A 15,226-nucleotide genomic window follows, 5' to 3' on the forward strand; every position below is an offset into this window, starting at 1 on the left:
TGAGGGGTGAAAGTAACTACGTAGTACGAGAATACTTTTTCTGGTAGCTGTACTTGAGTATTTATTTTCTGTCTATTTTTTACTTTTACTTCTTACTTTTCTAAACAAATGTGTATTTTCTACTCCTTACGTTACTTTTAAAACCTTCGAAGATGACGTCACAACGTTAAAAGACGCTAAATGATGGTAGTTTGAGCTTTTTTTTGTTTGGCAGGTCCTTTAGTTTTATGGTTAACATTTTCAATTTTTTTATTAATAAAATGATAAACTCAAAGCTGCTCTGGGTTTCATTGAGTATTTGCATTTTTTTCCCCCTTGAAACATTTCATTTACAAATTAAATGTATTGACTGCTAAATTCTCCAAGTGTTCATAAAGGGTAACAGATTTAATGCGTTTTCATGTACCAGTTTTCTATAATATAAAAAATATGGAATTTTTTTTAATATATATATATAAGTAACTACAGTATACTATTACTTGAGTACTGAAAACTAGTACTTTTGTCACCTCTGTTAACTAGTAACTTTTATTTTGAGTACTATTTAATTGAGCTACTTTTTACTTGTAATTAAGTGTTTTAGGTATGACTTACTTGTACTTGAGCACAATTTCAATCAAGTAACAGTACTTCTCCATGAGTAGGATATATCTGTAGTCTTTACACCACTGGTGGTTTGCATGTTCTCCTCATAGTTGTGTAGATGTATTGTTGTCTCTGTGGAGAATGAGCATGGAAATGGAAATGTTTCTATGAGTTGATCATGTGACGCGTCTCTAATCAAACGTCCCAAAAACTTCCTAAAGGCAAACAATGGACAATGGTTGGATTGTAATACTTTTATTTTACATACAAGGTTTGAACTCAGGTCGTGGTTCAGATTTCTAACAGAGTGAGTTTTTCCACGACATGGAAACGCTTAAAAAAAATAATTAAAAAAATCAAGCTCCCTGTCGCCCATTTTATTTTTTTCATGAACGTTAAAGTGTCGGAGTTCTAACTGTTTGACTCATTACACTTCAGTTTGCTTTTCCACATGTGACTATAACACAATCTGTTGAGTCATCATTTGGGAATCTACACAATGATTCTTATTTACGTTCTCCTGCGGCCCAGTCGGATATTCCAAAGCAAGGATTAAAAACTGGTGGGCCGGGACCCAATCGTGTGTCGCAGACAGCTGGTCAAAAATAAATAAATACTTAATGTCTCCCATGTTGGACTTGAAAATTTTCTTTTGACAGGCATGCTGTGAAATTACATTATATTGTTGTTTTTAAAAAGAGCTATTTTTGAAAAACTCAATTTGGTTGGTTGAATTCTTAAAAAAAAAAAAAAAAAAAAAAGGTGGTTCTTTAACGACCGTGGCAAAATGTGGGTACCACGGGGAGACCAGTTGAGAACCCCTGCTCTAAAGAGCCGAATTTGACTGCTGATCCTCAAGTTTGAAACTACAAACACTGTTTTGAGGAGTGAAGCTAAAACTGAACATGTGATCAGATATGATTATAACATCGATACACGTGTCAAAGTGTAGCATTAAAATGATGAGAATGTGAGCAATGCTGTACCTGTGACACTCTGAGCATCACTTTGTGGGTCACAGAAACCAAACACCAGGTCCAGGTTCTCCATCCTTTGATCTCCTCAACACAAAGTTCCTTTAAAACTACATCTACACGTGTTTAGCATTTTATTAAACATGTAGTTTGTTCTAAAATAGTTTGAAATTATTTTTGTCCATGTGAACTCTCAGTTCTGGTCCAGTCCAGGGGTCCAGGTCAGAATCCTGGGTCCTGGTCCACCTACAGGATGAGCCTCTGACCCAGGATCTTGCGGTTGATCTCAGCTAAAGCCACAGAGAAGACGAAGGCCTTCTCGTCTGAGAGGCCTGCGTAGATGTCCACCTCCTTCTCCTGTTTATCTGACACACGCACACACGCACGCGCACACACACACGCACACACACACACAGTAACAGAGTGGAGAATCTTGCTGCCTTTCGTGTACAATGAGCTAATAAAAGTAACGTCTCTGTTTCATACATTACAGAGCTACTGATTCTCCAGCTGTTCCGATCTTCACAGAGATCTTACATCTCACTTTCATTTTATTTATTTTAATGAACAGGCTGCACCACAAAGCTTTGCCAGACACATATAAGAGATGTTTCTATTGGTGGAAACATAATGCACTGATAGCATGTAGAGTCCAAATCATTGTGATTCAAATAGTGCAGTCTCAGAGCTCTCTGCCTTTCCAGTGTACTAGTATAACAAAGGTGTCACAGTGTGCCAATGTTAGTAGCAAAAATGTGGCAAAAATCTCCCCTTTCTCCCTCTCTCCTTACACACCTGATTCACATCAGTAATCAGGTGGCGAGGGAGGAGGAGCTGTATAAAGGGCTGAGAGGACCAGAAGGAAGGAGGCACAACATCAGACGTGGGGAGAGTTCTTCAGCTCCCCACTCGACATACTTTTGATAATCATTCTTTCTGTGTCTGGCGTCTTGTTTATGTTGCAGCCCCTCAAGCCTTGGTATTACATCCTAGAGAGGGTCACTTATGTATCACATATAGCATCGTACAAATACGCAATTGCCTTTGACACCTATTTTGCAATAATGTTTTAAAATAACAATGCATCAGATATTGAATCTAACATTAAACAACAACTAAGCGCTACCACGTTTAGTTATAAGATCATAATTTAAATTTGCAGACACATTTATTAAAAGCAATGTCCAGCACAAGGAGGGAGAGTTAAGGGACTTGCTTAACTTCCCATAGTAATAGTAACGGTTGAATATTAAGCAGTAAAATAAAATAGGCTACATTTCCAAAACAGTTAAATCCAGCTCTGTCAAATCAGCTGCAGTCGCAGCAAACAGCTGAGAGATAACTGTGTGTTGATTGGTTTACTCTGCTCATCGTTGTAGCTGCCTGCCTTTTCAGATGACTGCTTTAGAACAAGCTTATTTGAAAGTGGATTAATAGGTACACAGACACAATGCAATCCCTCTTCTGGACTATAGCGCCAGCAGCAGTACGGGTAAGGGCATGTGTGTGTGTGTGTGTTGGTGACAGAGATCTCCGTCCGTACGTTAGCATTCCTCACTTTGATAATCATTCTAATGTATTGTAGCGATGTAAAAATGTAGAAAGTATCCAAATACAGCGCACAGAAAAACAAAAGAAAACAAAATCCATGCGTGTTTGTATGAGTACTGAAGGGGGAGTGTTCATGGGCGTGTCAGACAAGCTTCGAGTTTCTTAAAGAGACGGAGGCGAAATCGAAGCGTCATGAACCGTGTGCTACAGAGGGAAAGTTTTTTTAAGTTTTTTTTAATATTTGCTGCATTTTCCCCCAAAAAATTGGGTAGCATTGTTATTTTAGTATGCTATAGAATGGTACTATGTGGCTGAAAAAACGATTAAGCACTACAAAAGCAAAAGGATTCCTTATTAAGATATATTGATTTTCGATGGTAAAGGCCCATTCCAAACACAGTCATGAAAGGAAATAATAAAACACTGGCACTTTTGTCTGTCTCAGTTCTCTCTTCGACCCATCCTTAAGTGTGTGTGTTTGCTTCACATGAGTGGGTGGTGTGTCGTTTTTTTAATTTATTTGAAGAGGGGTTGGCCAATATGCTGTCAGGAGTCTGCTGTAAAAAATTTAAAACAAGCTAATTGCCTTTTTTTGGATGCCAATTCTTGGCTGAAACCTCTGATTCCCATCTCATGCGCGGGACTCCACAGGTTTTCCACATCGGCATGTATCATTTCTTGTGTGCAGCTTTGTTTATTCCTACATTTATTTATTTTTTTATTTTATTTATTCAGTTTATTTCCGACATGGTTACATTCCCTTTTTTTTTTTTACATTTTTTGTACATGCCGAAAAAGGAGACGAGAAGCAGTGATGATTTTTATAACGTGAATAGAGTACAGTCGCGATGAAGTGCTCAGTGAAACGTGTGCTGACAGACTCTAAAGCTGAATTTATGCTTCGGATAAAGTCGTTCGTGAGGCGTCCCTTGAGGGCTGCGTGGCCAAATGTATCCGTTTCCAAACAAGAGCATGCTGATCACGATGTTTGCTGACGATCAAACAGGAAGTATGAGAGATGACGTAGAGCACACGGCATTGAGGGTGATCATGAGAACCTCTGACAGCCCAAACCAAGGCTTTAAACCCACTAAAAGCACTAAAACTTGTTGCTGCTCCATTGTTGAATGTTGTGAAAGAACAAATAGAGAAGGAAGAAGTTTCTGATCCATCTGAAGCACTGGCTTTGACCCAAAGATTAGAGCCTCTGTTTCTCTGTCTAGAGAAGTATTTAATCCAGTAACAACTGGTTAGCTCATGTATCTGCACCAGAGGCAGTTTGGAGAAGATCAGAAGTTGTTTTCTGAACACTAACCAAGGTATTATCTGCCCTCCACCCATTCAGACCAAGTCTGGACTAAACTAGTGTGAAAGTGCCTTGAACACTCACAGGTCAACACACACAGGAGATGAAAGATGTGAAATGTAGAGTCAGATTTATCTCCAGCTGCTCACCTTTGTCGTCCTCCTGTTTCTTCAGACCCACCGTCTTTGGTCGGCCCCGCCCTCTCCTGATGGGATCTGATTGGCTGTTGGTTCGGGGTCTCCTCCTGTTTTCCAGGTCGTTGGTTAAAGATGAGTCGATCCTCTCCCGGCGGATGCGCTCCGTCCTCCTGCGCTTCAGCTCCAGCTTGTCTGCAGCAGGAAGCCCAACGCAAACCTTAGCGTCTCATGACCGTGACTATGTGTGGTACCATGAATGCGTCTTTTGCTAAATCTATTCACAATTTAATTCATTGACCAGCTTTTTATTTCATTCACATACCTATCGTGTGTCCTGATTGTATTATCTGTAACTGCAAACACCCTGAGGAAGCGACTGGTGGTGCCACAGTGTTTCTAGCGTGCAACAAGTGAAACTTTAAAAAAACAGTTGAGCTAATAGATCAAAAACACTTTAAATAAGGCTGCAACAACAAATCAATAAATAAATGGAAACGGGAATGTGGCATTGACCACAAACCCAGAAAACTCAGCACTGATGGAGATCTACAACGTGTAAACATCCACTACTGTGGTCTGTACAGCACGTAATAATAATAATAATGATGGCTTGGATTTATATAGCGCTTTCTTCGAGGAGACTCAAAGCGCGTTACAGAATCCATTATTCATTCACACCAGTCACTCACACCGTGGTGGTAAGCTACAATGTAGCCACAGCTGCCCTAGGGCAGACTGACAGACGCGTGGCTGCCATTTTGTGCCTACGACCACCACCAACATTCATGCGCAATTCATACTCACTCATATAAGGCAATGTGGGTAAAGTGCCTTCCCCAACGACACAACGACAATGACTCGGTTACAGCAGGATTTGAACCCCCAACCCTTCGGTTCTTCGGTTACTGGACAACCCACTCTACCACTGAGCCATGGTTTAAATTAAATTAAATAATTTCAAATGCTAGAGTGAAGATCAGTCATATTCATATTTCTGGGACGGGGGTTCGGTGGGTGCAGAGCCTGGCACTGATCCAGGACCTTTGGAGGGGAACCCCAAAACTGACTTTGATCCATAAGTTGAGTGATATTTCTGTCTGCTGAATTATTTGTATGAATAAAAACTAGACAATACAAATATAATAGGAGGAAAAATAACAATTTTCTTAAGTTTTTTTCTCCATAGATTTTGATATAATCACCTTTTCATTTCTTATAAAGATAACTTTTACAATAGATATGTTTTTAACTTTGAAATTGGGAAAATATCAGTTTTAGAATAAAAAATTGATTATGTATTGCTTGCAGAAATCCTTCCTCGATAACTAATTATTTGTGATTTTATTATTATTATAAGTTGTTGCATATTTTGGTGTCTATAAATTTATATTTCTTCATGCTCCCATTTTTTTTAACTTTTGGAGCACATGTAATACTTGGTAGAAATACTGGCATAGAGCCCTGTCATAAAGATTTTTAAATTTTAGGAAAATAAGTCCATCATACTCATTATTACTCTTTGTTCACTGTAAATACGTGACATTGTCCCAAAACATGCGTGTGAGGGCATATGCCATCATATTGCAATTTCAGCTTCTAAAAATAATAATAACAATATTGCCATTTCCCTTCCAGGAAGTAAACTTTTTTTCTGTCTGTTTTCTGTGATAAAATTAATTTGGAGCCCCTACAGAACCCCACAAACAAATGAATGAATTAATGATATAGAAGTTTAATTAAAGCTTACCTGTTATTGGTGATGAGGAGTGCTCATTAAACTTGGCATTGAGAAGTTTTCTGCTAATGAAGACGTATCCACATGGACACGACTTACAGGCCACAGGAATCTGTAATGAGATACACCAGATTTAAACTATGTCAACAACCACCACCACCATCAACAAGAATATTCACCAACAACAGTCAACAACAAAAGTCACCAACAACAACAAAAGTCCACAAAAACAGTCACTAAAAATAAAAACAACAACAACAACAACAAGTCATCAACAGTTACTCCGTTAAGCCGGGTTCAAGCTGGAACGGCGGTTTCATCAACGAGAAAACTCCTTAGTTACCATAGTAACACAATCCGTGGGTCAAACCTGCTCCCGACCAGGTTTAAGCAGCAGGCTTGGCTTAAGCTGGAGACGCACTCTCGTGAAACCACGTCATCTTAATTAAAGAAGTCATTTAGTGATGCTTTAAAACATTCAATAAAGATCTACAAAAGGAAGAACGAGTCAAAAAGACTTCTGTTATACTTTTTTTTTTAAAATACCACTTTAATACGGTATTTAAAAAAAAAATTGAAGAAAATATGATGGTAAACGTTTTAATATGATTTTAAATCCATACAAATGACGATCTAATCATTGTCTTATTACATGTTTAATGTGTACCGTATTTTTAATGAGCTATCACAGTCTCCATGTGTTTAAACCATCAGTAATAATATATAAGGATACGTGCGTATCCATAGCCTCTGTTTACCGCACGGTATAAATGTGTCCATTCATTGATCAGAGATTAATAATGAGAAAGCTGTGAATATACAGAGAGGGAGGGGCTTCAGGGACAGTCACAGGGCAGAGCACTAAGGCTCCCCAGTGACAAAGATACACTATCGCTTTTCGGAATGTGTGTGCAGTGCAAGCACCTCACGTGCACCTGCAGCATCTACAGTGTTGGATGTGACATCCAACAGCACCGCTGCTGCTCCTGCGGTTGGTTTCAGCATTGGTTCCCATTGGCTTCTCATCCATCGTAAAAGCTGCAGCGCATGCGCCATTACTCTCTAATCATTAAATCTGTGATCGATCTCGTGGGTCTTATGAGGACGTTTACTTGAGCTAAACACTGTCAGCTGGCTCTGCTCAGCTGGGGAGCTTCAAGCTGAGAAGAGTTTGATGAAATGGAAAAAACCAGCATGGTCACGGACGGCTTAGCTGAACCAGGTTTAAAACATAAGCCTGACAGCAGCCACTAACTACAGTCGTCATCAACAACAGCCACTAACTACAGTCGTCATCAACAACAACAGCCACTAACTACAGTCGTCATCAACAACAACAGTCGCTAACTACAGTCCTCATCAACAACAACAGCCGCTAACTACAGTCATCATCAACAACAACAGCCGCTAACTACAGTCGTCATCAACAACAACAGCCGCTAACTACAGTCGTCATCAACAACAACAGCCGCTAACTACAGTCGTCATCAACAACAACAGCCGCTAACTACAGTCGTCATCAACAACAACAGTCGCTAACTACAGTCGTCATCAACAACAACAGTCGCTAACTACAGTCGTCATCAACAACAACAGTCACTAACTACAGTCATCATCAACAACAGTCACTAACTACAGTCATCATCAACAACAGTCACTAACTACAGTCATCATCAACAACAACAGTCACTAACTACAGTCATCATCAACAACAACAGTCACTAACTACAGTCATCATCAACAACAGTCACTAACTACAGTCATCATCAACAACAACAGTCACTAACTACAGTCATGAACAACAGTCACTAACTACAGTCATCATCAACAACAGTCACTAACTACAGTCATCATCAACAACAGTCACTAACTACAGTCATCAACAACAACAGTCGCTAACAATAGTTGTCATCAACAACTAAGGCTGAACGAGTAATCGCATTTTTAATATTCTAGCGATATCATAAATTGCAATTTTTTAATCGCAAAGACTGCAATTTTTTATTTTTGACCGACAAGCTACAGCTTTATCGGCCGTTACCAGTATTTTTAAGGTCGCGTTAATCCTCAAGCTTCAAGAGGCCTTAACAACCCACATGCAGAGCTGACTGATGGGAGGGGCTACTGTAGACGGTGCTCGCCTTTTCGCCTCGCTTCATGAGTAGGCGTGTCTACAAGAGGAAGATTACGTTTTATGGAATTATTTATTAAAGGCTCAGTAATTGTGATTAATTGTAATTGAACTTTAGTAATTGAGAACATAACTTTAATTGACATTCAGGGGAAAACAATAATTGTAATTTTAATTGAAACTGAAAAAAATGCTGGTCAAAGTTTTTCCTTTGATATAAATGGTAAATACTATACAGTGGATGATTATTCACATTATGTAAAATCAGAAGGAAAATTGTCAATAATCCACTTCAACTGCAGAAGCATGTATGCAAACTTCAGTGCTATCAAGAAATATTTACACCAGTTTTCACACTCATTTAGCATTATTGCTATGTCGGAAACTTGGTTGAATGAGGAGACAGGGATAGATTTTGAGATTGAAGAATATGAACTTAATTATGTTAACAGGAAAAATAAAACTGGAGGAGTAGCGTTATATGGGAGTGGTGGCCTAGTGGTTAAGGACGCTGGGCTTGTAAGCGGAGGGTTCAAGCCTCACCGGGGCCGTCACTGTGGGATGTTGAGCAAGTCCCTTAACCCCGAACTGCTCCCCAGGCGCTGGAAAATGGCTGCCCACTGCTCCTCAGGGATGGGTTAAATGCAGAGGACGAATTCCATTAATGTACTAACATTACATGGCCAATTAAAGGCGAAAGCCCCGATGTGCAGAACAGCCTAAAGTTTGAAATAGTTGACAGTATGACAATTTCTGTCAATGAATGTATAACAATAGAAGTAACTAATAAACAGAAAAGGGGTGTAGTTATAAGTTGTATATACCGCCTTCCAGGAGTATTTAATGATTGGATAGAAAAAATATTTTCCAGAACAAGTGACATTTTTTGTATGTGGGGATTACAACATAGATCTGTTAAATCCTGCTAAGCATAAGATGAGAGATGACTTAAATCTGAACAAGACTAAAGCTACGTTTTTTGGAAACGACAAAAAGAAAACTGAAAAACAATTAAACATAGATGGTATACAAATTGAAACGGTATCCGAATGCACATTTTTAAGTATAACAGTGGACAACAAACTATCATGGAAGTCAAACATAAGACTTATACAATCTAAAGTTGCAAACATTCTTGAGTATTGCTTAGAAATATGGAGTAACAACGAGGAGTGTGACAATATCTCGATACGGCGATATATTGCAAATTTTTTTTTTTTTAATTAAGATTTATTTTATTATTTTCAAAACCTTTTCTGATTTTTCACTAAAATGTGCGGGTAGGTCTTCACAGAAATTTTGTCATTGCTTGTTGAAGGAACCAATCGTTTGTTTACTGGAATATTGCACAATAATGGTGTCACTGGTAAGAAAGATCCTTTTTTTGTTTACAGAAAGCACTATTGGAGACACTTAATTACAGAAGTGTTGCACTAAAATAGTGTCACTGTTCATAGGACATTTTTTTCAATTTATTGTCTTTCAGAGATATAAAATTAAAATTGTATGTATTCACTTAATCTTTTTTTTTTATTGTTATGTCAGATTATCGTAGATTGATTTCTGACCAACACAGTGGGGCAAAAAATTATTTTGTCAGCCACCAATTGTGCAAGTCCTCACACTTCAAAAGACGAGAGGCCTGTAATTTTCATCATAGGTATACCTAAACTATGAGAGACAAAATGAGAAAAAAATATTAAAAAAAATCACATTGTAGAATTTTTAATGAATTAATTGGTAAATCCCTCTGTAAAATAAGTATTTAGTCACCTACAAACAAGCAACATTTCTGGCTCTCACAGACCTGTAACTAATTCTTCAAGAGGCTCCACTGTTCTCCACTCGTTACTCAGGGCTCTACACTAACTTTTCCAGTGGTGGCACTGGTGCGACTAACTTTCTCAGTTGGTCACATCAGCACAGAATTTGGTTGCACCCTTTTTTTTGTTTTTTGTTTTTGAGCAGGCGTGGGGAGAGTGTACAGCATAGCCATGCATGCTAATGAATAGTTGACTTAACTGGCATACTGTAGTTTTGTATGAAGTATAGTAATTTTGTATATAGTATAGTATTTTTTTTATTTTTACTTTATTTTCATATTCTGTATAATGTTAAATACATTGTTGGTTTACTAAAGTTTTGAATGAATAAGCAACTTTATGTTTTGCATTTGTAACTGCCAGCAGATCTGCACTGTGCTGTACTTTTTGTTTGTTAAAAGCAGTTAACAAGCTGTGAAATTATTTCTATAATATTTAATGTATTTTTGTTTGACAATATTATTACCAGGCAGCACTTTACAATAGTATTGTATTTTTTTTAACTTTATTTTCATATTTTGTATGATGTTAAATACATTGTTGGTTTACTAAAGTGTCGAATACACAAGCAAATTTATGTTTTGCATTTTGTTCCATACTGTACCGAAAATGAACCGAACCGTGACCTCAATACCGAGGAACGTATCGAATTGTGATTTTTTGTGTATTGTTACACCCCTAATATATATATATATATATATATATATATATATATATATATAATAAAAGGCAATAACAGTGCTAAAAAGACTGTTGTGCTTGAAGAAGCTGAACTCTAACAATAGAGGTGATTTTTGTAACTGAAAAATAACAACAGTCACTAACAACAGCGTGTTTTCACAAATCCAGCTGACTGTAAGCTTCTTCATAGAGATGATATGATAGGTGTTAGTTATTCTTAAACTGTATGACAACAGGAACTAAAAAGGCAAAGCTCTTTCACAATGCAAATGTTTACTACAACTAAACAAAGAGTACATGATGTCAGTTTTACTTTTGTCTTTAAAAAAAATGTGTTGGAGAAAGACAAAGGAAACCAAAACAGCAATTAAAACAAAATAATAAATTGCCAGGAGGGCCTGTATTAAAAATATAGGAATAAAATACGTTTAATTAAATAACGTACGTGTGCGTTCTGAGAATGACATCAATATTAACTGAGCAGAGTTGCTTCAATGCTTGTTATATTATTAGCTCGTATGCTGCAAAGGCTAATATGAAATAAATAAATACATAAATAAGTTAAACAGCTGTCTTTGGTCCTTATAAATGGTGATGTTTTGTCTCACCTGTTGGTCGCATTCCGGGCATGATTTGGTGGCCATTTTTACCTTCTTTGTTTTATTAGCCGACATGGTCCGTGTTAGTGTTAGAGTTAAAACTAGTGTGTGAGAGACATGGAGCAGCGATATATGGTCTGTAGTAGAAGCTCACATTAATGAGAAAGCTGTCACACACACACACGTAGAGTGTGTTTGTGTGTCTGAGTGTGTTTGAGTGTGTAATATTGTTATAGAAGCTCAATGTTTTGTGGTGATGATGATGATGAGTTGCAGCCGAAGATGGAATTCTTCTTCTTCTCTTCTTGTTTATCATCGGGGTGAACGACTCAGTTTAGTGTCGCCACCTAGCGGCAGGATGATAATGAACAACACACATTAATAACCACAGCCAGAGGTGGCTAAAGTACTAGTCTTCAGTACTCAAGTACAAGTATAGATACTTGAATAAAAAATGACTCTGGTAAAAGTAAAAGTATTGAAGTTGCTCTTTTACTTGAGTAAAAATTAAAAAGTACATGCTACTAAATGTACTTAAGTAAAACAAATGTCCCTTCAGTAATAAGACAAGGTTTTTAAACCGGCCGATTTCATATCTTTTTTTTTTTTTTTTTTTAACTTGTAGCATACTGGTACATGGAAAAATGGAAAAAAAAAAAAAGTGAATGTAACCATGTCGGAAATAAACTGAATAAATAATAAATAAAAATAAATAAATGGAAATAAGTTAAATCTGTTACCTTTGAACACCTGAAGAATTAGCACTCATTATAGATAAATTTTATAAATGAAATGTTTTTTGAAAAAAATAAAAAGCAAGTGCTCAATTAAACCCAGAGCAGCTTTGAGTTTAACATTTTTAGAAACTTGAAAATGTTAACCAGAAAACTAAGTCGCTAACAGAAAAATGCTCATCTACCAAGATGTTGAGACTTTTTACGGCGTGGCGTTATTTTAGAAGGTTTTAAAAGTGACTAGCTCATTTTCTTAAATGTAAGGAGTAGAAAGTACAGATATTTCTTTAAAAATATACGCTCAAGTAAAGACCAGATACCAGAAAAAACTACTAACCTTTCTCTTTTGTTAGCTTTCTGTTAGCATCTCTTACAACGGGGTCACCAACCCTAAGGGCTACCAGTTTAAAAACACTTAATCAATACAACATTTTCACTTTAGGTTTCAAAGTGCAACACCTTCTTTCCCCCAATTTATGCAATTTTTTCATTTTCATTACTGTTCACAGAAAATCCTCACGTTCCTATTTCACTAACAACTTTAAATAATCATTAAACATGTAACCTGTTTGCACAATTTATCCATTATGTAAAGTCGTTCGAAGGTCCACTTTGTTTTAAAAAACAAAAACATATCACAACCCATATAACAAATCTGTGACACCTAAATAACATTTGTCATAATGTTTTAGTGAAAATAAACATTTAAAGATTGTTAATGAAACATATAGTGTAGCAGTATGTAACTCTACTAAGACACTGGCTATCTGTATTTATCTGTGTGGCTTTGAAGGAAATCAGATTTTAGATGGAGCTCATTGGTGAAGAAAGCTCCAGAACAGGCCTGAGGGCACTTGAGTTGATGGCAAAATTTGATCCAGTCCTGAATGAACATATACAGAGAATTCAACAAAGAGTTGTGAACTGTGAGCCATCAGAGGGTGTGATAATGATAATAATAATGCTAAATATTACCAGTAACACACAAAACGACAACAATGACATGCAAAAAGAAAGAAAATCATACATGATCACAACAAAACACACAAAAATACCAGAAAAACATACAAAATGACAGAGGAAACAACCAAACAACATCACACACACACAGGGAAGATTTGAAATAAAAAAAAAAAAAAAACGACAACAAAAACACACAAAAAAAGAGACAAATATACTGAATAATAAAATCAACAAACAACAACAAAACACACAAAATAAGAGAAAAATATAGTGAATAAAATATGATAGAAATGATCTTGATTAGAACATAAACTGAAAATACAAGAGTCAGTCTTGGTTCCACATCAGGAGGGAAATGACCGTAAATGATAAAAACCATAGAAATAAATCTATTCAGGAGGCACTAAATACTGTTTCATTCACTTATTTAGTCAGTTATACATAAAATACTCAAGTACAAGTAAAAAGTAGCTCAATTAAATAATACTCAAAGTAAAAGTTACCAGTTACTTCCACCACCCATGTTTATATTTGGTAATAAATCCTGCAACAGTTCCCTTGCGTACAATAAACATCTCATGTATAAACTTAAAAAGGAAGAGACCAGATCTTGCACAATTAGAACTTAATTTATTTTCCTCAAAGGCATCTGTATATAATAAAAGGTTTATCAAAATGTACATTTCTTTTTTAAACAAACCAGTTAATTCAATTCAAAATAAAAAATATTCCCAGGCTCTAAGTATAAATACATTTATTAACTGTAAAACTGAAAAAATAACATGCATTTAATGCTATTTTGTTGCGGTGCATTACGTTTAATCTGATTGGTCGGCTATGATGTGATGCATTTGATTGTTGTCTGGTCATTTCATTGTTTGCAGTTTCACAATATCCATTGATCATTTTAATACAAAAAAATATAATTTACTCAGTAAGGGTTGAGTGTAGAAATGTAAGAAATTACTTTACCTTTTTTTCAGTAAAATTGCTGATTTCGATTCTCCTCCCACTCCAACAAGAAACAAAATGACAGACTCACAGAATTAACATCTGCTATTGGTGACCTTGATCGAGGGTGCGCCACTAACCCAACTCAAGAATTATTTAAGAAGCGTCTAAATCTTAAAAACAGAGTTTGATCTCATCTCTACCAGAAGTGCTGAGCGCATATTATTACAAACCTGAGGTAATTATTATGAACCTGGTGATAAAGCCAACCGACTGCTGGCACATCAGTTAAAACGTCAGTCCACCTCGCGTCTTATATCCCAAATTAAAAATGATTCCAATGTTATTGTTACGGACCCTGCTGAGATTAATAAAACATTTAAATCTTTTTATTCATCCTTATACATATCTCAGTTTCCCACCGACACTACTGAAATGAATGAGCTTCTGGCAAACCTTCAGATTCCAACTATTAAACCTGACCAAGCAGAATATTTGGATACGCCTCTTTCCCTTGAAGAATTAAAATCTTCAATCAAAGCAATGCAGTCTAATAAGGCCCCAGGTCCCGACGGATTCCCGATTGAGTTCTTTAAGAAATGTATTGATAAATTGTCACCTTTAATTTTGTCAATGCTTAATGAATCTTTGGAGAAGGACTTGTTACCACCCACTTTGTCCCAAGCCTCAATAATTCTTCTCTTAAAAAGTGAGAAGGACCCCACATTGTGTAGCTCTTACAGACCCCTCTCCCTACTTAATGCTGATGTGAAGATTTTGGCTAAAACTATCGCCACTCGCTTAGAGAATGTCTTGCCCAATATTATCTCTGAGGAGCAAACAGGATTTATTAAGGGACACCATATATTTTTTAATACCCACACTCTTTTTGATATAATTTATTCCAATCACTCATACAGTTTACCTGAGATTGTAGTCTCATTGGACGTTGAGAAGGCGTTTGATAGGGTCGAGTGGGGATACCTGTGTGCAGTACTGGAGAAATTTGGCTTTGGACATAAATGTATTAGTTGGGTTAGACTATTATATACTTCA

General features: G+C 36.7%; 1 protein-coding gene across 1 annotated transcript; it reads right to left on the minus strand.

Annotated features, from left to right (window-relative positions):
* Positions 1 to 1,334: 1,334 nt before the first annotated feature.
* Positions 1,335 to 11,835, minus strand: c3h16orf87 (chromosome 3 C16orf87 homolog). The gene is made up of 4 exons (XM_028473802.1): positions 11,532 to 11,835; positions 6,301 to 6,400; positions 4,566 to 4,745; positions 1,335 to 1,924 (listed from the first exon to the last, which is right to left on the minus strand). Exons 1-4 carry the CDS (start codon positions 11,595 to 11,597, stop codon positions 1,806 to 1,808), a joined length of 465 nt encoding a protein of 154 aa, XP_028329603.1. The 5' UTR covers positions 11,598 to 11,835; the 3' UTR covers positions 1,335 to 1,805.
* Between the last annotated feature and the right edge of the window lie 3,391 nt (positions 11,836 to 15,226).

The sequence above is a fragment of the Gouania willdenowi genome, chromosome 3, assembly GCF_900634775.1.
Source record: "Gouania willdenowi chromosome 3, fGouWil2.1, whole genome shotgun sequence".
Taxonomy (NCBI): Eukaryota; Metazoa; Chordata; class Actinopteri; order Blenniiformes; family Gobiesocidae; genus Gouania; species Gouania willdenowi.

Excerpts from the sequence above, each read along its gene's own strand:
- c3h16orf87 (XM_028473802.1), bottom strand. The coding sequence starts at position 11,597 with ATGTCGGCTAATAAAACAAAGAAGGTAAAAATGGCCACCAAATCATGC. Across the intron at positions 6,401-11,531 it reads GCCCGGAATGCGACCAACAG|ATTCCTGTGGCCTGTAAGTC; the intron begins GTGAGACAAAAC and ends ATCTCATTACAG. Across the intron at positions 4,746-6,300 it reads CTCCTCATCACCAATAACAG|ACAAGCTGGAGCTGAAGCGC; the intron begins GTAAGCTTTAAT and ends TTCCTGCTGCAG.